Source organism: Osmia bicornis, unplaced genomic scaffold (genome assembly GCF_907164935.1).
Source record: "Osmia bicornis bicornis unplaced genomic scaffold, iOsmBic2.1, whole genome shotgun sequence".
NCBI lineage: Eukaryota > Metazoa > Arthropoda > Insecta > Hymenoptera > Megachilidae > Osmia > Osmia bicornis.
This window is the reverse complement of record NW_025791458.1, coordinates 718997-740422: the sequence shown is the minus strand read 5'-3', so window position 1 is coordinate 740422 and position 21426 is coordinate 718997. Positions and strand designations below refer to the sequence as shown.

At 35.8% G+C, this 21426-nt stretch overlaps 1 protein-coding gene across 1 annotated transcript in view; it reads left to right on the top strand.

Moving 5' to 3' along the window:
• The window catches only part of LOC114881042 (trace amine-associated receptor 1), a 349388-nt gene that overhangs the window by 166171 nt on the left and 161791 nt on the right, over nt 1–21426 (top strand). The window contains exon 3 of the mRNA XM_046289948.1: nt 10125–10250. Coding sequence (XP_046145904.1) covers nt 10125–10250 — 126 coding nt within the window. The remainder of the gene's footprint in view (nt 1–10124; nt 10251–21426) is intronic.

Here is a 21426-nt window from a genome sequence, read left to right as displayed (position 1 = left end):
TATTTAGTTTTACTTGAAGGTAATGTGCCTTTTTATTGACCCAAAAATCTAACACTATTATTATTATTATTCCAATCATTGAACGACTAATTATTAATTAATTAACTAAATATTGAGGTAATTATATTAAATGAAAATAAATTTATTTGAAAGTATTTGTTTATTTTTATCTATTTCTAATCGGATTAGAGAATCTTCGAGTTTCTCTAATCCGTAGATAGTGATAGCGCAAACTATAGCACATACCACTACAATATTTTGCTTATGTCCTACTCTGTCGAAATAATACCGAAAGCATACGCAAGGAGATTCTCGTATTGCCAAATTGCTATTTTTCAAAAAGCCTTCTGCTATTTGCAAAATGATGTGTATAATCGTTATTACCTCAATGTTAATGACAGCATTTCTCTAGGTGATACATATACCACAATGAATATTTTTGTCGTTTTTCACCATTTAACAGATATTTTAAAGTAATAATCAAACAATTGATCGTTTTCCATTAAAAGGTTTTAATAATAATATATGAAAAGATTTTCTTGACGCGAGGAAGCAATATTTTCTCACGATTCTTTTCTAAAAATGTTTTTTTTTACAATTACCTATATAGCAGCGTACAGAAATCAGTTTTGCAACTTAATTTTCAAAACCTTATGAAAAATCAACATTTTTCATGCCTAATCCTGTTTATTGGATAAACCCACTGTTTCCTCGTTGCTTTTCTTTTATTATATATTTTATATAAGATGCAAATAGATTACGCTTCAACCTTATCCATTTTTAAGAAAAATAGGTACTTTATTAAAAAATGCGCGAGATAGGAAAGAATGTTATTAATTAAATAATGGATACGTACTCCACTCATTTCAACGTTTCGTCTTCTTTACTGACTTCACTCGAAAAGTAGGTATCGCTAACGACCGATTTTCACAGAACGCTCGAAATCAGTCTCGCGATACAAAAATCGTTTTGAATGAACAATGCTTAATCGGTACCCATCATTCATGTGTCACATACTTAAGTACTTACATTGTGTAAAATAAGTACCCGGAATTTGTAAATAAAACTCAAATTGCTTACTTAACCACTTGACATACAATGACGTCTCTGAGACGTCATCCATTTCATGTGCCATTGTAGACTCTGACGTCTCCGAGACGTCAAGAACTGTTTTCAGTGATCCTAAATGGCCAAATTAATTGGTATTCTGCAGACGCGTCGACGCGCATTTTATTTGTATGTCAAGTGGTTAATCATCCAAATTTATTTTGTTGCCTTCGAAGTAGGCCCCATCTGAAGCAACGCACATACGCTAACGCTTCTCCCAGTCTTCAAAATATTTTTTAAACGCTGAAGAAGGTAGCGCCTTCAGCTCCTTCAGCGAATTTTCTTTTATGGCCTCTATCGATTCAAAACGCCTTCCCCGAAGGGGTAATTTGAGTTTCGGAAATAAGAAAAAGTTTGTTGAGTTCTAAAGTAAGAAAAACTCACATTTGTTGAGTTCTTGGCTAAAAATTCGCGAACCAAGACCGATGTGTGCGGCGGAGCATTATCGTTGTGCAGGATCCAAGAATTGTCTTTCCACACATCTGGCCGTTTCCGACGAATATTTTCACGTAAACGCCTCATGACGTTCAAATAATATTCTTTATTTAATGTTTGTCCATCTGGACGGAATTTTTTTTAATTTTTTCGACGTTTTCGTCAGTGGAAACCATTGACGGTCGGCCGGAACGCGGTAAATCTTGTACTTCTTCTCGGCCCTCTTTAAATGCCTTATACCATTCGTATGTTTGCGTTTTTGATAGGCACGATTTACCACAGGCTTTCTGTAACATTTCAACGCTTCGGCACAAGAAATATCGTTAGAAACGCAAAATTTAAGACAAATTCTTTGCTTGACAGTTCTTTCCATCGCCAAAATCGCAGAGCACACATGAGGTCGACTGATGTAAGAAATTGCAGGAAAGGTTCGTCCGCGAGAAGATGGCATGCGATATACGGTGTAGTTGTAATGCGAGTTCTAATTGTAAGGCGAGTATTCGATCGTACGGTTAATGATAATAATACCTCTAGCAAAGTAAGTACATAGCAAATCTTGACCGGAAAGGAAAATTAATCCTGATATTGATTATCCGAAAAAATATACTGATCAACGTACAGAGTACCTTTAGGAAAAGTTATAAAAAAATGTTAATCTTTACAAGGTTTTGAAAACTAAATTGCAAAATTGGTCTCTGTACGCCGCTGTATAATCGTAAAAAACATATTTTAAAAAAAAAATTATGAGAAAATATTGCTTCATCGCCTCAAAATCTTTGAACTACGAAATCGCAGAATTTTGACTGTTTTATGTCAACGCAGCTTTTTATTATCGCGCTATTCATGTAATTTTCCATGCAGAAGAGACAAGAATTTCTCAAGTTCTCTTCATGAAACTCTCAAAATATATTTCAAGAATTCTTTGAGCTTTAGACTAAAATTTCCAATTGACAACTTTGTGTCTTGACGATGCGAACATAGTTCGATCATTTATCGAACGTGAGTCCGCTTTACTGTGCGAACGTGACTCGATTGCGCGAATTTGAGAAACTGAGGAATGAATAATGACTTCTCCATGTTTGTGATTTTGTGCTCTCCTTCAAGCTCCCAGCCAAGTTTCTGAACAGCCTGGAGCGTTCATGCTCGATTTACTATTTACTAACCATGACTGGTATACAGGATGATTTTCTTATTACGTTACGCCCCAATTACGGAGGTTTTAGGCTAGTTTGCGCAATAATATATTTTGAAAAGTACTACATGAATTTCATATTTTTTAAGTTAATATCTGTTGTTAAAGACTTCGGGTTTAAAAGGAAGCTATTTTTAAATAAAAAGAAATTAAATTTTTTAATGTATTCAATTAAATAAAAATAGGTCCTTTTGGTCCTATTAGGGATAGGTCTGGATATTTTGCTAGAGTGTATTAGCCCTTAGCTGGCATACTTCACCAAAATAACATGGCTGGCACACTGGGACGTTTTTAACCCCAACCAATAAAATATTTCCTGCGAAGAAGCTATTAATTATTTTAACTTGAAAAAATTCCTAGATAATCTTTGAAAGTTGTTTTAACGTATTTCATAGCTAATTCTAGTAACATTAAATATTGAGTATGAGAAACAATTGAAAAACGTAGAAAAAATGATAGTTTTCACAGAAAAATTCATAACTTTATCAAATTTTCATATAAAGAGCTGAAGTTTTAACTGTACATTCTTGAGATTTAATATTTTTAGGGAAAGAATAGTACAAATGTCGTGGTTTCAAAAAAGGTATATATTTAGAGGTATATATAAGGGACGAATTTTAGCCAAAAAGGAAAAAAGCTGAATTAGCTGGGTCATTTCACACCCCACAATGCCAGCTAAGGATTAAATTAAACTTTCCAAGTTTTAGAGGAGAGGAAATCAACGGTGCAAAAGCCTTGTAATTTTGAAACCATTAGAGACTCGTAGGTACGTAATATTTTTAACGCAAATAAAGAATGTATCGTTTTATCGTTTCAAAATGAAATCGTGTACTGGACATTGTTGCTTTTTGAAATAAATAATAAATGAAACTTGACACTGTCTGGTTCTAACGTTGGAATTAGTATTTTAGTAACTTGATATCAACATATCTTGACATATCTAGTACTGTCTGCCTCCACTTTAGTATCCTCTCTTGTATAACTTAATATTAGTATAAACCTGGATAAAGCAGGTATCAAGTCCAAAATTATTTTAACCTTACACTGGACTTAAAATTGTTTAATCCTGAAATTTTTTGTAAACTATTACCAAAAGCACTTTAGATTGTTTAGTTCAGAATAAGAGCTAAACTTTAGAGCTATTACTTTAAAAATTAAACGACTTAGAATAAAATAATGTATACTATTTGAAAGAGTGTATTTGAAACAGGAATCATATGTAATGTCATTGTTTTTTTTTTTTTTTTTAGAAAAATGCAGTGAATACATTTTAGCTCCGAGATGCAGAAATGCATTTAGGTACTCATAGTTTCGAAGCCTATCTAGTTTTCAAAACTCCGATTAATATAGCTTTTGTTAAGTAGAGCTAAGTAGTCAGGTATTTTGTGAAAAACAAGGGGTTGGTTAGCAGTGGTCCTGAGTGGTAATATGTTCCTAATATAAATCGTTTGATTATCCGAACATTCTAAACAGAATTAGTTCGGATAATCGAGGTTCTACTGTATATTGACAGTAGTGCGGTCAAGTATATTACTTATCTTTTACATGGTTAAGAGCAAAATCGGGGGAGGAGACTGAACGTAATAACATATGCTATGTTAAATTATCATTGGAGTAAATCCATCTTTATGCATCGTTAACACTTTCTGGATAGATGTAAGTACTTACACACGTTCGGGTTTGCTGTTTTCTATGAAACGCAGAAGGCGTTTCCCACTGTTTGCTAAACTCACATACATATTTCTTATAGGCAAGAAGATGATAGAAGCAATTTGTCACTGCTTTCCTCGCGTGTAAGAAACAATAACAGATGCCTTTTCCTTACGTCCCGTTTAATCGAGCAACGCTCGATGTGTTCCAGATATATGACACTCGTTCCGAAAATATTAGAAGAACTGTATTGTTGTCCAAGGAAACTAAACAAACATTCGTACGTAAACAAGAAATAAAAGCGGTAAAATGTCTTTCAAGTTTCCGAATGTGGAATTCTACACAGAGGAAAATCTTAAGTGTGGAATACTCCGCACATTCCACATAATTTCCGCCGGCTCTGTCAAAAATTAATTATAACTTAATTAAATTTTATTGCAGTACTCTCTCGATAATTTTCCTTGCTCGGGGTTATAGGAAATAGAATTTCTTGGAAACGACAACTTATCAGAAGGATCGGTTCCTCAGAATATCGTGTAAACCGAAATCATGGCTTTTTGTACGAAAAATCGCGTAAATAAAAAAAAATACGCATAATTTAGTCAGTTATTTAATTAAATTCGTTTATTTCAAAGTAAAATAAAAATAAAATATAAATGATGAAAATTCATTCATGAAATCACAAATATATACTGTGACCCTTTCGGGGGTTCACTCTATACAGAGGGGGCGTCGCAAAATACAATTTATCGTTGGGCGCCAGCCACGTAACGTGGCAATCGAAATCAGAAGAAAAGAGAGAGAGAAAGGGGTATTGGGGGAGTCACAACGGAGGGGTCTCGGGCACTTACGTCCGCACAGTTTCGCGGGGGAGTACGCAAGGAGGAAATAGCTAGGGGTGGAAAGGTACAGGGTCAGGATGGGTTCTCGCGGGGGTCTCTACGTTACGCGTAGTTTACAAGAAAAAAGGGGGGCGAAGCGAGAAGGGGTTCGTTGCCAATACTCGGACAGCTTATCGAAAGAATGGTAATCAAAAGGGCTTACGAACACGCTTCACGCACCTCACTCACACTCTAATCGCTTTAATTACTCAATACAAAATCTCTATAACGCTCTATACGGTAGCCTTAGGCTCATTGCCGGCTCGTCGTTGCCGCTGCGACGACGAGACCGTCGCGGGACATTTTGGGGAGGGGATGGATCGATGATCGATTTTCGATACACCGGTGATCGGGATCGATGGGGCTGACGGACTTCCTTCGGTGACGGGTGGGCTGAGGTCTTCGGGCTCGGCGACAGATGGCTCCGGGTGGACGTTTGCGTCAATTTGGGCCGCATCATCTCATGCTTCTGGGAGATTCCTTGGGAGTCCCACGTTGCTCCGATTATTGGAGGGGTGGGTCTGTCGCCGGCCTCGAAGCTCCTGGTGAGGGTGGTCCTCGGTGTGTGTCAGTCCGTCGCCTCCATCTGTCCGACACCGGTGGGTGGGAGGAAAAGGGGTGAGGTGAGGGAAGGGTTATGGGTTAGTGTTAAGGGGGTAGACACAGTACGTGACGTCACCGATTCGGGACGTCGGTATTACAGTAGTTTTTTCGTTGGGCCTGGTGGAGCCACTTGCGTGTTTTGTTACGAACTTGAAAGGTTTAATTCTCAGCTAGCGTGCGCGCAACACGATCTAGGAAGGCAACAGCGCCTCAAGTATTTTTACAAACACATTCAAACGCTCATCTCGCCAGAGGCATCGCCACGATACGCCTGAAGAACGAAAGCGAAACATTGGCGCGCGTTTAGAGTGAGATGTATGGTGATCATGCTATCCTTCTTTCAACCCAAACGATAGAATTGTCCCGCTCCGATAAATTCTGACTGACCAAACGCGTGGATTTTATACAGGGTGTCCCAGAACTGGGGTAGGAGCCGAAGAGGGATGATTGCTGAGATCATTCTAAACAACTTTTTCCTTTGCCAAAATGTTGTATAAGGCTTCGTTTTCGAGTTATTAACGAAAAACAGTGGCCAATCAGAGCGCGCTGTTAGTGCGGGCCGAATCACGAGAGTGTTGGGTATGCTCCGCGCGGTCGTGATCAAGTGCATCGGCACTACGTCGGTATAATAGGATTCGTTGGGCAAAAGTTGAATCGAATAATAAATTAAAAAAAGAAAGAAAGAATGGTATCGAATTATTGATTGCTCATCAACAACGAATCCTATTACACCAACGTGGTGCCGATGCACTTGATCACGACCACGGTTTGAACGCAGAGCATACCCAATACTCTCGTGGTTCGGCCCGCGCTAAGGGCGTGCTCTGATTGGCCACTGTTTTTCGTTAATAACTCGAAAACGAAGCCTTATACAACATTTTGGCAAAGGAAAAAGTTGTTTAGAATGATCTCAGCAATCATCCCTCTTCGGCTCCTACCCCAGTTCTGGGACACCCTGTATAGCGCACCGTAGCACTCCTCGCTGCTGAAAAATATATGCCTACTCTAAAGAAGCGAAGGAACGTGCAATCTGAGAATTATTTTTAGAAAAAGTTATTACCTTTTTTAAATAAATGTTTCTTAATTAATAAAAGTATACAGGATATGTCATGCAATTGGGACGGGTTATATCTTGAATTTGGTAAGAGATAGGAAAAAGCTGTTTATGTAAAAGTTCAATGGGATGATAATGTCTATTTTTCTGTGATTTCATTTTCTTCGTGAATGCAACGATGCACTCAAAAAATGCAAATCCACTTTTTATTTAAATGGAATTGCATTTTTTTTTTACTTGTCAACTCCTTGAAACATTATGCATAAAAAAGTACTATGGTACTATTAGAACTAATAAATGGAGGGACCTCGCGACTATACAGTAAAAGTTGAATATGTGCAACAATTCATATATTCAGCCGAGGTGTCGAATCTCGGATTATATGCGATGGGCAGCCAAGCGTGAACGTAGAAAGGGACAGACAGTGGAGGAGAGAGCGAGAGGTCCAATGATCAAAGGAAAGAGCCGAAACATATCGGTGTGACTAATACTAATTCAATTATAAAACTTTTTTATTTTTGACTTTTTTTAAACGAAATTTTTACTAGCGCATTGGTGAAATTTTTCTGATTAAAATGATACCAAACACGATATAGTTTGAATGGGGCGAGGTTTGTTATGGGACGCTGTGAAAAATCCAGGCGGGCGGCAGTCAAATCTTAGAGAAAAGGGACAATCTCAACATGCAGAATGAGAGAAGGACAGCATGACTGTAGTGCGTCTCACTCAGCGTTCGGGCGTTGTTGCCTTTTTCAGTTGCCTTCGTATCACAGTTCGAGTGACGTAATCAAGCTGACGCTTGATTCTGGCTACGATTCCAGATCGGCAGCCTTTCTACTTAGACGCCACCTTATAACTATTAGCTGAACTAAATTTGTCACGTAACTTGCTCTGTAGTATCCAGATAATGGCGGAACTCGTCTTTGGGAATGCTTTTACAGGAATCGGTTATTCGTCCTTATATGAAAAGGTCTTGAGCTGAATAAGGGCTCATTCGAAAGAGGAAGGTTCAATGAAGGGGGCTCAACAAATCGTTTTAGTCACATAACTGTTATAGTTACTTAAAATGTACTTGGATTCAGCGGGCGTATTTTCTCGATTTTTCCTCTACGTTGGACACTCATATTGTTAGATATCAACACAATCTCGTTAAACCATCGGTTGAGCCCCCTGCATTGGACCTTCCTCTTTCGAATGAGCTCTCACCCAGCCCTATGTGTTCTCTTATAAGGACAAATAACCGATTCCCGTAAACCCATTAATAGGCCCATTTTTGCCGGTAATGTCAACGCGCTGCATTACCCTAGTCTACCCCCTTAAGTGGGCGCATGGGTGGGGGAAGCGCAGCGATTGTAACGGGGGGGCACGGGTGTCACCACGTTACAATACATAAAGCTATAGGTATGTAATTCATTTTATAGAAACTAGAACTACAAAATTCATAATAAATTAGTCTAAAGGTTTAATTACTATCACCACTATCATAGATTATTAATCTTTTCTTGCTGGTTAGTAGAATTACATTTTCGTCAGTTAATAGTATTTGAGGCGATTTTGGTTTGATGTTTGATGAATTTGTAACAATTCCCGATCAAAGAGACTTGGTAATGAAATCTGTAATTAACAACTGTCTTTCATTTTTTTTAGTGTTAACAAGCAAACGTTACTAAACATGTTCTGTACAAAAATTTCTATATTTTTAACAGTTTTTATTTTTAGAAACCTGTTATTTTAAATACCGTGTAAATTGGGAGATAGGTGTATTTGTAATTATAATATTCAACATTCCATATTGCTATTCTTCGCCTTACTTTTATCGACTCTATTAGGTGCAAATTGCAATTTCAAAATTAATATCAATTTTATTATATACGTTTATTAATTTTATTATATAATATTAATATTAATTTTCAAATTGCAATTTGCACCTAATAGAGTGCATAAAAGTAAGGCGAAGAATAGCAATATGGAATGTTGAATATTATAATTATGAGGTTGGCTCTATTGTTAAGGATGAATGGTAGGGATAAAAAAGGTAGAAGTTGGTAGTCCTGAGAGAAGCGCAAGTACTTTTATTCTTTTATCTTCTTATGTTGGTATACGTTTTCAAGAGAACAAGTTCCATGTGCGATATGTAAAGTATAATAATACAATATTAATAAATCTTAAGTAAACAACAAGGGTGTACAGAATTATTGATAGAAAATCACCACAATAATTACAAATACACCTATCTCCCGATATTATTTAATTTCGCAGTGTAACCTAAATGGAACTCTTATCGTTAAATATAAATTACTATCAATAATTTTTATTATATATAAAACAAAATCTGAAATTATGAAAGTCATTAATTTTATAGAATTTTAATTAGTATGTTAACAAGTCTCCCCACCAAAAAGACAAACGTAATGCGCAGAATTGGAAAGGGCTCCTCCGTATTCATCATCTGTCTCTCTGTAATTTAACCCTTTCGTAGACGTTGTGAATTATTTTTTCCACGAACTGAAGTCACTCGTATATGCAACTTCAAAGTACAAAACATGTACATTGGGGGTGGGAATTATAGCACCCTCTAACCCTACTTACAAAAGACAGTACAACAAAATGAATTAATTTTATTAAAATGAATATATATTCAACTTAATATTCCTTATGTTGAAATAATTGTTTTCTCACAAAAAAGTTACGTCCACGAGAGGGTTACCACGAATTTATTTCGTAACATTTCACTAATATTTATTCCATTAATACATTCCATTAATATTTAATTCAATTGCTATATCTTTACCCTTCTTTTCACTATTGAATAATATTTTATAAATATAAAATTTATATATTTTATAAACATTTGCTTTAATTTAAATGAGATATTTTAATTAATTCGATATTAGTTACAGGAATACCTTATTATAATTATGTACAATGCTTTGCTACACGGTCCTCTTGTTTACATAATAAACAATTCAAGATATCAAAAGGTACAAATATTCAATATTGTGTTTAATCATAATTAATTGCACAAAATTCCGAAATTTTAGAAACATCTTCAGAATTAACATAGATCTGCTGCTTAAAATTATATAACGATTGCTAAGGAGTCACAAATAAATGAAATTAATTCAATATTTAATTTTGCAATTGATAACAAATTAAAAATGTAATTTAAATTATCAACAAGTTCTCTTTTATGTGATTGCAGCCAAGATATTTACTGACGAGTCTGGCAAGCAACGACTTCGCTATTGGTCTCCTGGTGACACCATTCGGCTTCCTACCAGCTGTGTATGGATGTTGGCCTTACGGTGAAGTTGTCTGTCAAATACAGGTAATATTCCAACAGTTGGCTAATATCTTTTCAAACATAATGCATGTGGAATGATGTACCTATTACTAACTAAGGGTATTATAACCAGGGCCGGCTCGAGGCTTTTTTCAAAGCAAGCTATTTTCCATTTCTTGCGCCTTCCTATTCCCCACTCCCCCTTTCAAACATAAATAAACTTAAGGAAAAATTAAACAATTAAAATGCGATACTCCATCACTTTATTGTAACATAACTAATGCAAAGTTTATTTATATCAATTGAATAAAATTACAGAAAATTGAAATATATTTTTTGTGTCGAAAAATGCCAATAGCGCTTGTCTTAATTTATGATTTTTTGTGTTAAATAACGGGATCACGCTCTACAGAAAATAATTTAATTATGTATTGTGACCCTTTCGGGGGTTCACTCTATACTAGGGAGGGGCTTTACGCGATACAAAGGGTCTAGCCGTATAAGTATAGTGAATTGGCCCCAGCAACACTTTCGGTTGATATTTATACCACATAGTGCTTTTTGCCTAAACAACAATTGTGTGCAATTTCAACCCACTATTCCCTCTGATAAGGGAGATATGATGGTAAAACTCAAAACCTTTATCATTTTTTTTCTCGGAAACTATTTAAGATATTTGACCACATTAAAGTGCAAATAGTAGGTACTCATCAGCTGTATAACATATTTTTTTTTCAAAATTTTTATTCGATGATTAAGGGTTGAAAATTAATAAATAAATTTTTGAAAATGATTTTTATAAACAATCCCTTGGATGACACCCACCGAAAAAATTAAGAATAATCCTTTACTATTTAACTATTATCTGTAAAAGTTTCAAGAGTGTCGGATTGGTACATCATAGTTAAAAAAAAATAAACCCAATGCAACGCCCTTTCATAAGGCAAAGCCGGCCTGAACGTTAGTGGCGCTCAACTTAACCGACCTACAGGGGAATACGTAGCGCCGACCCGCCACGTTTCTCGTTCCAGAAACAGCTCTCAGAAAAGTATGAGCTCTTCTTTCCCTAAACTGTGTATTAGTTAACAGTCATTTATTTAAATAATATATTAACAATTTAAATTTTTTAATTAAGTTTTCTGGTCCTAACTTTTAACGTCCGTGTTTTTACGGTGTTTCTCGTTTTAAGTATGTGGAAGCCCTAAATCACAGATTTATATCATGTCTTGAACAATGGCACTGTGTTAGATGCAATTAGTTGTCCTTTTAATAGTCGAAGAAGGTATCACAGGTATAACTGCAATATCATTCTATTCAACGCTGTAAAGAACATAGACTTCTATAACTATTTCCGTCTTTACCTTTTCACGTACGTATTACTTTTAATTAAATTATAGCTGGTACCTGTGAATAGTTGTACCTAAGGTTTTCCTCGTTTTAAGTATATGGTCGCCCTGAAAAGGGTTAATTATATTATAGCGGACCAGTACTACCTGGAAATGGCTGCAATTAAGGTGACCCTCGTTTTAAGTATATGGAGGTCCAGAAAAGAGTAAAGGCGTTTTATGATACAAATGGTGTTATTTACAAGCGTGTTTTTTTAAAAAAAGTTTTTGAGTGTTCTGTTTCAAATCATATACTTCAACCTGACAATACATAACACAATCAGCTCTTTTTAGGGCTTAATAATCAGCCTTTTTCAGGGCTCCCACATACTTAAAACGAGGAACACCTTAGTTGCATTTATCAAAGGGTGCCATTTGTAACGTACAACATAATCAGCTCTTTTTAGGGCTCCCACATACTTAAAACGAGAAACACCGTGAAAACACGGACGTTAAAAGTTAGGACCAGAAAACTTAATTAAAAAATTTAAATTGTTAATATATTATTTAAATAACTGACTGTTAAGTAACACACAGTTTAGGGAAAGAAGAACTAATACTTTTCTGAGAGCTGTTTCTGGTACGAGAAACGTGGCGGGTCGGCGCTACGTATTCCCCTGTAGGTCGGTTAAGTTGAGCGCCACTAACGTTCAGGCCGGCTTTGCCTTATGAAAGGGCGTTGCATTGGTTTTATTTTTTTTTAACTATGATGTACCAATCCGACACTCTTGAAATTTTTACTGATACTAGTTAAATAGTAAAGGATTATTCTTAATTTTTTCGGTGGGTGTCATCCAAGGGATTGTTTATAAAAATCATTTTCAGAAATTTATTTATTAATTTTCAACCCTTAATCATCGAATAAAAATTTTGAAAAAAAAATATGATATACAGCTAATGAATACCTACTATTTGCACTTTAATGTGATCAAATATCTTAAATAGTTTCCGAGAAAAAAAATGATAAAGGTTTTCGGTTTTGCCCTCATATCTCCCTTATCGGAGGGGGTACGGGGTTGAAATTGCATACAATTGTTGTTTAGGCAAAAAGCACTATGTGGTATAAATATCAACCGAAAGTGTTGCTGGGGCCGATTCACTATGCTTATACGGCTAGACCCTTTGTGTTGGGCGCCAGCCACTTATCGTGGCAATCAAAATCGAAAAGGAATGGGGTATTGGGAGTTCACAATAGAGGGGATCCGGGCACTTGCGTCCGTACACTTTCGCGGGGGAGTGCGCGAGGAGGAACAGTGGGGGAAGGGAGATTGCAGGGCTGGGATGGGTCCTCACGGGGTTCACTACGTTACGGGCAGTTTTACAAAAAAAGGGGGTCGTGGCGAGCTCAAAATAATACAAGAATATGATAAGGGGCTTACAAAAAACCTCGCGTTCCACGCGCACAACTCACACTCTAACACTCCTCTTAATCGCTTTCTTAATCTCACTCCATACTCTGCACAAAATCTTGATAATCGCTATACGGTAGCCTGGGGCTCAATGACGGCTCGTCGTCGCAGCAGCGACGACGAGACCGTCGCGGGATATTTTGGGGAGGGGATGGGAATAGGAAGGGGCCTCTTTCGGCAACGGGATAGATCGATTATCGATTGTCGATCTGCCGGTGATCGGGGTCGATGGGGCTGACGGACATCCTGCGGTGAAGGGTGGGCTGAGGTCTTCGGGCTCGGCGACAGATGGCTCCTGGGTGGGCGTTTGCAGTCTTCTGGGCAGCTTCGACTAGTTTTCCGAAGTCCGCGTTGCTCCATTCTTCGTAAAGGGTTGAAGGTCTGTCGCCGGCCTCGAAGCTCCTGTTGAGGGTGGTCCTCGTTGTTTTCTGTCCGCCGCCTCCATCGGCCCGACACCGGTGGGCAGGGAGAAAGGGGTGAGGTAAGGGAAGGGTTAAGGGTTATCTTTAGGTGGGAAATGTAAGGTGGGTGAAGCGCAGCGATTGTAACGGGGGGGGGGGCACAGGTGTCACCACGTTACAGTATATTAATCACTAATCTGCCTTTTAAAAATTAAAAAAAAAAAAGAAAATTATAACTTATTTCTTTCTTTCTTTTCTAATGCTTTGATCTTTGCTTTGGCCAATGATTAATATAAATAGAGGGAAAGCCGAGCAAGAAAAATTCACATTTCATGAATTGCGCCTCAAACTATTGCCTCATGAAACTATTGATCAGTAAAACTAATAAAAAGAAAAGAAGATTAGAATTCACAAATATGATGAGACTTTCGAGATCAAATTTTAATTTCCGTCTGTCCGAAAGCAGATTTAATATTTCCCAATCGGATGGGCAAATAAAAATATGACGACAAGCTAACACGAAGTTAAATCTGGAAAACATCGTTTCTACGGTGAAACATGGAGGTGGTGGAGTGTTGGTATGGGGATGTATGAACTCTTCCGGTTTAGGAGAACTTGTCTTTATAGATTAAACAATGGATCGATATGTTTACTTACAAGGAACCCTAGATAGGTGACTTCCTCCGACTTTTTTTGTTTTGACATATGTGTAGTACTTGAAAAATTATGCGACACATTTCTCATTTATATCCGCGGAAAAATACATACTTTTAGAGTGTTAAACAACTCTTTAAAGTTAAAAATGTCAAGCATCAACTTGGTTGTCTCACATATAACAACGTAACTTTTTTTAACCCATTCACTGCCACCTACGAGGTATCTCGTAGTTTGCGCTACAAGTTTAGATTGGTTGCAGTTCATCACGGAATAAGTATAAACTTATAAAGCCGTTTGAATTAGGAATTATTAGAAAGAATAAACGAAAATTTTATATAACAATATTTTTTTTTTGTAAACAAATTTACACTACAATCACTTACATTTCCTTAAAATAAAACCTTGGCGCCCAAGACAAAACGCTCTAAATTTGCCTGCCAGTGAATGGGTTAAATATAATCAATTGCAAAAATTGTATGTTAACGCTTGTGGCTGAATCCACTCTCGTGGACTCCCATTTACATCTCATGCACCCTCAATATTTTTTTTTTTTTTTTTTCACTGACATGGACCCCTTGCAGATCGGAATTGACCCCTAGGAGTCGATATAGACCACTTTAGGAATGACTGATATAAACTTTCTCCCACCACAAAACAAAGTAATCGTTTGTCACGCCAACACTTGAAGTCGATTGGACGCGAAATTTTAAAACAAAACATCAGAAACTATACTGTGCTCGAAGAACCACTCCAAAATGAAGGCTATGTGGATCTACTTGTTAAAACAAGTTGCACGAAATATCAACGCTGCATTCGGTAATAATATTGTTAATGAACGTTCAGTACGCCGATGGTATAAAAAATTCAAAGTTGAAAATGCATGGAAAGCCTCGAAAATGAGCCACCATAATTAACGATGAGCAATTAAAGCTTTCGATTGAAGAAAATCCACGACGAACGGTTAGTGAAGCAGCCCAGGAATTAGGTGTTAATGTAATAACAAATTCACGCCATTTGCAATCTATTGGTAAGGTGAAGAAGATGGATAGATGGATACCACATGAATCGAATGATCGACAAAAGCTTCAACGCCTGGAAATATGCAATTCGTTATTGATTCGAAATATCGAGAGGGACTCGTTTTTTTAGATCGTATTATCAAATGCGATGAAAAATGGGTTTTATACGATAATAGGAAACGTTCTGTTCAATGGTTGAATAGAAAAGAAACCCTATGTCAAATGCCAAAACCAACCTTGTACCCGGAGAAGACAATGGTCACAGTTCGATGGATAATGGCCGGTTTGATTCATTATGATTTCATAAAGCCGGGTGAAACCATCACAGCAGAGAAGTACTGTATGGAAATTGGAAAAATGTATAAAAAATTGCAGGATAAATAGCCGGTGTTAGTCAGTTGAAAGGGGCGTATTTTGCTACACGACAATGCACGATGACAAAAACTCAACGAGTTAATTTGACTCACCCAAATTATTCTCCGGATTTAAAGAATTTATTAACACTAGAACGCTAAATTTTTACAAAAATGGAATTAAAAAACTAGAAACCTATATTGGAAAAAATGTATAGATTTTAATAGTTGTTACGTTGATCGAAAAAATTTAATATTAATAAAATTATATTCATTTAAATTTACCTCTAAAATTCGGACATTCCATATGTTACAACCTAATAAAATCCGCACGAGTAACTAAAATCTATGGTAGGTAAAAACATTGCATTATTAGAAGGGATGAAAAACACGAATTACACAATTCGATCAAACGATCGTATGGGAGTAAACCACTTTAAGATATGATTACAATTATATAAAAATTCGTGTTAATAAAATATAAATTAAATTAAAAAATCTGAAAAAATATACGTTACACATTAGGTAATAGAAAAATAAGTTAACGTGTTTTCGCACTGGTTAAGCCATTAACAATACCATAACCGAAATTAAGCCCCGGCTACGCAGCCGCCCCCTCGGGCTCGTAACACATTCCTGATGATTTTTATTGCAAAAAACGTACTGTTTCATATACATTCGGCGTATGTTCACCGATTACTCAGAGAAGGATGGACCAATCGAAACGATACCTTTTATGTCTTGTAGAGTATTTCTCCCAAAAAAAATATTTTGCACTTTTTCATTCCTAACGACTTTTATCGCAAAAAACGTAATGCATCGTTTATATTATTCGGCGTTTATTTTGCAAGGAATGTACCGATCGCGATGAAACCTTTCACATCTAATAGTAAATATATCCGCGATGATCCCACTTGCAAAGATTTATGGAATTTGTTGTTAATAACTATTGTTATAGCAAAAAACATGTTCCTTGGTGTTACTCTGCAAGGAATGTATCGTTTGCGATGAAACCTTTCATATTTAGTAGGATATATATGTATATCCACGATGACCCCACTTGCAAAAATTTATGGAATTTGCTGTTTATTAATCATCTAAATTCGGTCAATATTTTTTTTTTGGTTTATGATTATTAGTTAAGCAATAAAAACACAAAATCACCTTACGCTATCCTACAAATACTGCACGTTCCACTAAAAAGTGTGAAATAAAATAATTTTTAACAAAAAATGCAACCGACTTCAAAATGCGCTAAAAAGTGTAAAATAATTCTTGTTTCATTCATACCAATGCTCCTCAGCTATTAATAAAATCTATTTAATCATTAAATAGTACACTAAATATACATTTCAACCTTTTCTGAGGCGGCGCAAAATTAAAAATACCCGAATAAACGATGCTGCCAAAGACGATTTGATTGCGATGCGGGATGAAGAACTTGGTAATTAATAAGTCACAAGAAAACATACGGTACGTTATCGATACGGCTGAAAACATTTGGAATTGTAACGATTGTATTAGAAGTTGGCAGCACTTCTGATGTATTTAGCTACATGTAGTTCATTCGCAATGGGTATGTTGATTCCCGTTGAATATTGTTTATTTGAAATTATCAAATGGGTCATTTGTCATTGGTTGCCGACGCCAAAGCTAGGACCTTCCTAGTAGAAGAAATGTTTTTAATTTTGCGCTGCCTCCGAAAAGATTGAAATGTATTTAGTCTACTTTTTAACGATTAAATAGGTTTTATTAATAGCTGTGAAGCATTGGTATAAATGAAATAGAAATTATTTTACACTTTTTAGCGCATTTTGAAGTCGATTGCATTTTTTGTTAACAATTATTTTATTAAATAAAGTACATTAACCTCTTTAAATGTCCAGAAATATTTCAAGTTTAGATATCGCTAGATCCAAGCTATTTTTCATACGAAAAAGATTTTTATATCAAGTATAGGAAAAAATATTTACTTTTAGTAAAAATTCGTTGATATTTTTTAAGAATAAGATAATAAGATAATGAGATGATTTAAATTTTATATTTTTCCAAACTATGGTACTTTTCGAAGCACTCTCCAATATGTATCCCTCGCTTGACGGTGCAAGTATCGCAATAAAATGTTGTTTCACGTCTTCCCTCCAGAACCTTTCGATCCGAGCATACTATGCAGTCTTTTCTAGTCTCACTGCGAGTGATGTGGTTTTTCTCCATCTGAAAGTCATCTACTAATTGATCAACTAATAGTTAAAAATTAACAAAAAAACAAATTTTAGTTAACGAATTCACAGAAATGATCTGGCACAATATTTAACGCGTTCATTGGAAATATAATAGCAATAACAATGATAAAAATAATAAAATGATTTTTGCTGCATTATACGTGGCATTCGACCCAATAAGTAAAAGTACCATGACGCGTATATTGCCGCATTGGATCGTTAAGGGTTAATTCGTTTAAAATATAAAATTCGGTATCAACATATTTAAAAGAAGTATGAAAGGTGTAGCAATGTCAAATGCATCTGCATTTTCTTGGAGCTCCACAGATTTAGATAGCGTGACTCGCCATGTTGACGTTAACATTAAGTATAAATGGTCCTTAAAGAGTGGCACGTAAAACGAGAAACCAGAGTAATTTAGAATGCTTTGGTATGGAGACTTCTATTGAATACCGTACGAGCACTTTTGGCATGGAAGCCCTCAAATTTAATAATTAGAGGAAACAATTAGAGGATTCTCTTTCGCGTGACCGCCAAGCTTTCACATCGCATAATTAAGTGAAAGGATGTCTTCTCTACCTTTCCTCTACATTTCGGCTACGGAAATAATTTCGCTATTACTATACTCACTAGTCACTGGAGTCTAGCGACTAGTTACTTTTTTGTGTACCATTGAGCTGTCTTCAGTTTCATCAGTGGGTGCAGACACGTTCTGTGTAGATGTGATAGAATGTTTCAAATCCCACGTCTGTACAGTACTGAACAACAATATAACAATTTGATCATGTTATCATCTGTTGTGGAACATATTATTATTAAGAATAGGAAAGAGTAGGGTAACGCTAACCGAGCGGATGATTAGAATGTCAGGTTTATGTATTAAATAACTGTGGGCGTATTCGAAAATAAAGTATACTCTTTATTCGTAGAGAATCGTACACTATGACAGTCAGAATAAGAATACTCTGCCGTCCCAAAAACTTTTGTTGACAGCCCAAGTTCGAGGACGTTCGCTTAACCCTTTAACTACCGTTGGCGCCTATCGACACTTAAACTACTTTGAACTCTTATATTGGTTTAATGTAGTGGAATTCAGTGTTTTGATTATTTCGTAGTCAAAGGGTTAAGAAGAGGAAACGCGTTGACAAAATACACATGGCGAACCTTGACCTTTTGCCTACTTCGATTTTCATTTTCAATGCCTTCAGTCATCATAATAAATTGTAAGAATAAATTGCTTGTTAAGAAAAAAGTCAAACATTATTTCTATTTATATATTGAGAGTTTATTTAAAAACATATATATTTTTACAAAAATAACAAAATAATCTTAATCAAATTTATCTTATATGTAATTAATATATTACCTAGATTACCAGCTGGGATCGATATACCGAAAAATATCGAGTATCACATTTCTTATAAACAATCGCGCAACGAAAGTGATGCGCGAGCATAATTGCTGGCTGCTCAAGTCACACAAAGTTTTCCCACGCGGTTTTCTCAAATTAACATTTGCACATCACCCATATCTGCACTGGCTTTTGTCGCCAGTGGTTATCTGTTGGCACCACTTTAAAAAGCAACAATAACTTTTAGAAATGAATTCCTACAAATTCATGTAAATAACAAAATTGTCACATTCTCTATTTCATTGTGCAGGAGATTATATTAGCATTTACAAAGCTGTAATAAATTCAAAACGGGGTTGCAATAATGCTGTTTTTCAAAAAGAGTGCACATGTTACGTGTTAAATCATGCATAGGTAGGAAATCACGTTAGCTAAAAAAAGGGGCAAAAGGATCAGTAATAACGGAAAATTAATGGATAAAGTATGTGAGTAATGGTGCAATTACTATGGCAAGGCAATTTGCTGTTTTTAAAGTAAAAGCTTTGTAAAGCGTTGAAAACAAAGCCACAAAAAAGATTCATTCGCTTTTCGTGATAATACAACTACTGCGTAAATTGAGACGAGATACTTTGATACATAAACACCTAAGTACTTACTTTGAATTTCTAAAAGCAGACTAATTATAGTAGACCCTCGTTATATTGCCGTGGACGGGGCTGTTGGAACGGAGATCTTTCAAGCTTCCAAGCTTTTATTTGAAGGGGGAAGGAAGAGAGAGTAGGAGTGTATCAATTTGGTAAATTATGCTAGTGGAAAAGCTTTACTAGTATGCTTGAAAATCTATTTGAAAGTCAAATCGTTCTCATGGCAATGTAAGGAGCGTCTGCTGTAGATCAGTTACTTGTATTATATTAATAATTAGTATAAATAGTTATACTATTGTAAACCTCCTGTAATAACGATGAAAAAAAAATTGTTTAATATCTTTAGTAAACATTTTCCCTAAACGAATAGTTCTTTAACCGACTTCGAAAAAGGAGGAGGTTACTCAATTTGATCAGTATACATATAATATTTTTTCTTTTTTTTTCTGTGTTTGTTCACCGATTACTCCGAGACGGATGGATCAATCGGAACGCAACCTTTTGCATCTTGTAGAGTGTCTCCTGATTGGTCCCGATAAAAAAAATTTTTTATTTTTTCATTGCTAAGGATTATTATTGCAAAAAACAGGAAGTTTCTAATATCAGCATAGGATGATTCTGAACAACTTTTTCATTATGCATAATTAACGGAAAACTTTATTTCCGAGTTATTCGTGAAAAACTATTGTTACTACTACATTGAATTATGCCTACGTATGTAAAATAATTTCTATTTCATTTATACCAATACTCCACAGCTATTAATAAAACCTATTTAATCGTTAAATAGTGTATAAATACATTTCAACCTTTTTGGAGGCGGCGCAAAATTAATAATACCTGAATAAGCGATGCTGTGAATAACGATTTGATTGCGGTATGGCGAACTTGGTAATTAATAAGTCGTAAGAAAAAATACGGAACATTATACAGGGTGTCTCATTTTAATCTTTACACGCGATCTTCTCGAAAAATATTCATTTTTCGAGAAAAGTGTTTAAACGAAACATACTCCGTTCGAAGGGGGACATGCAATGGTGGACACTGTTTGTTTTTACATGGAGGCGCCTCCGAGATTAGAAGATGACCTTTATTTTTTTAAATGGAATGGGGCACGTTTTTATGCATCAAACGATGTAGCTAGACATTCTTTATAAAAAAGTACTGACCTATGTATGTCGAAACGCTGGTAGTTTAGGAGATATTTCAGTTTAAATAATTCTGCTACAGCGACTGATATGAAGCAGTGTATTATTGAAGAATGTGGCAAAATATCAGCCGTTACATTAAATAACGTAGGCCAGTCCTTACTTTATCGATTTAAAAAATATTGTGATGCAAATGATCGTTACGTTCAACCATACTTGTAAATAAACGCTAATGTCAGTACGAATTTTAGAGTAAACTGAAATATCTCCTAAACTACCAGCTTTTCGACATACATAAGTCAGTACTTTTTTATAAAGAATGTCTAGCTACATCTTTTGATGCATAAAAAAGTACCCCATTCCATTTAAAAAAACAAAGGTCACCTTAAAATCTCGGAGGTGCCTCCATGTAGAAACAAACAGTGTCCACCATTGCATGTCCCCCTTCGAACAGAGTATGTTTCGTTTAAACACTTTTCTCGAAAAATCGCGTGTGAAGATTAAAATGAGACACCCTGTAGATACGACTGAAAACATTTGTAATTGTAACGACTGTATCAGAAGTTGGCAGTACTTCTGATGTACATACATGTAGTTAATCCGCAGTGGGTATGTTGATTCCCGTTGAATAT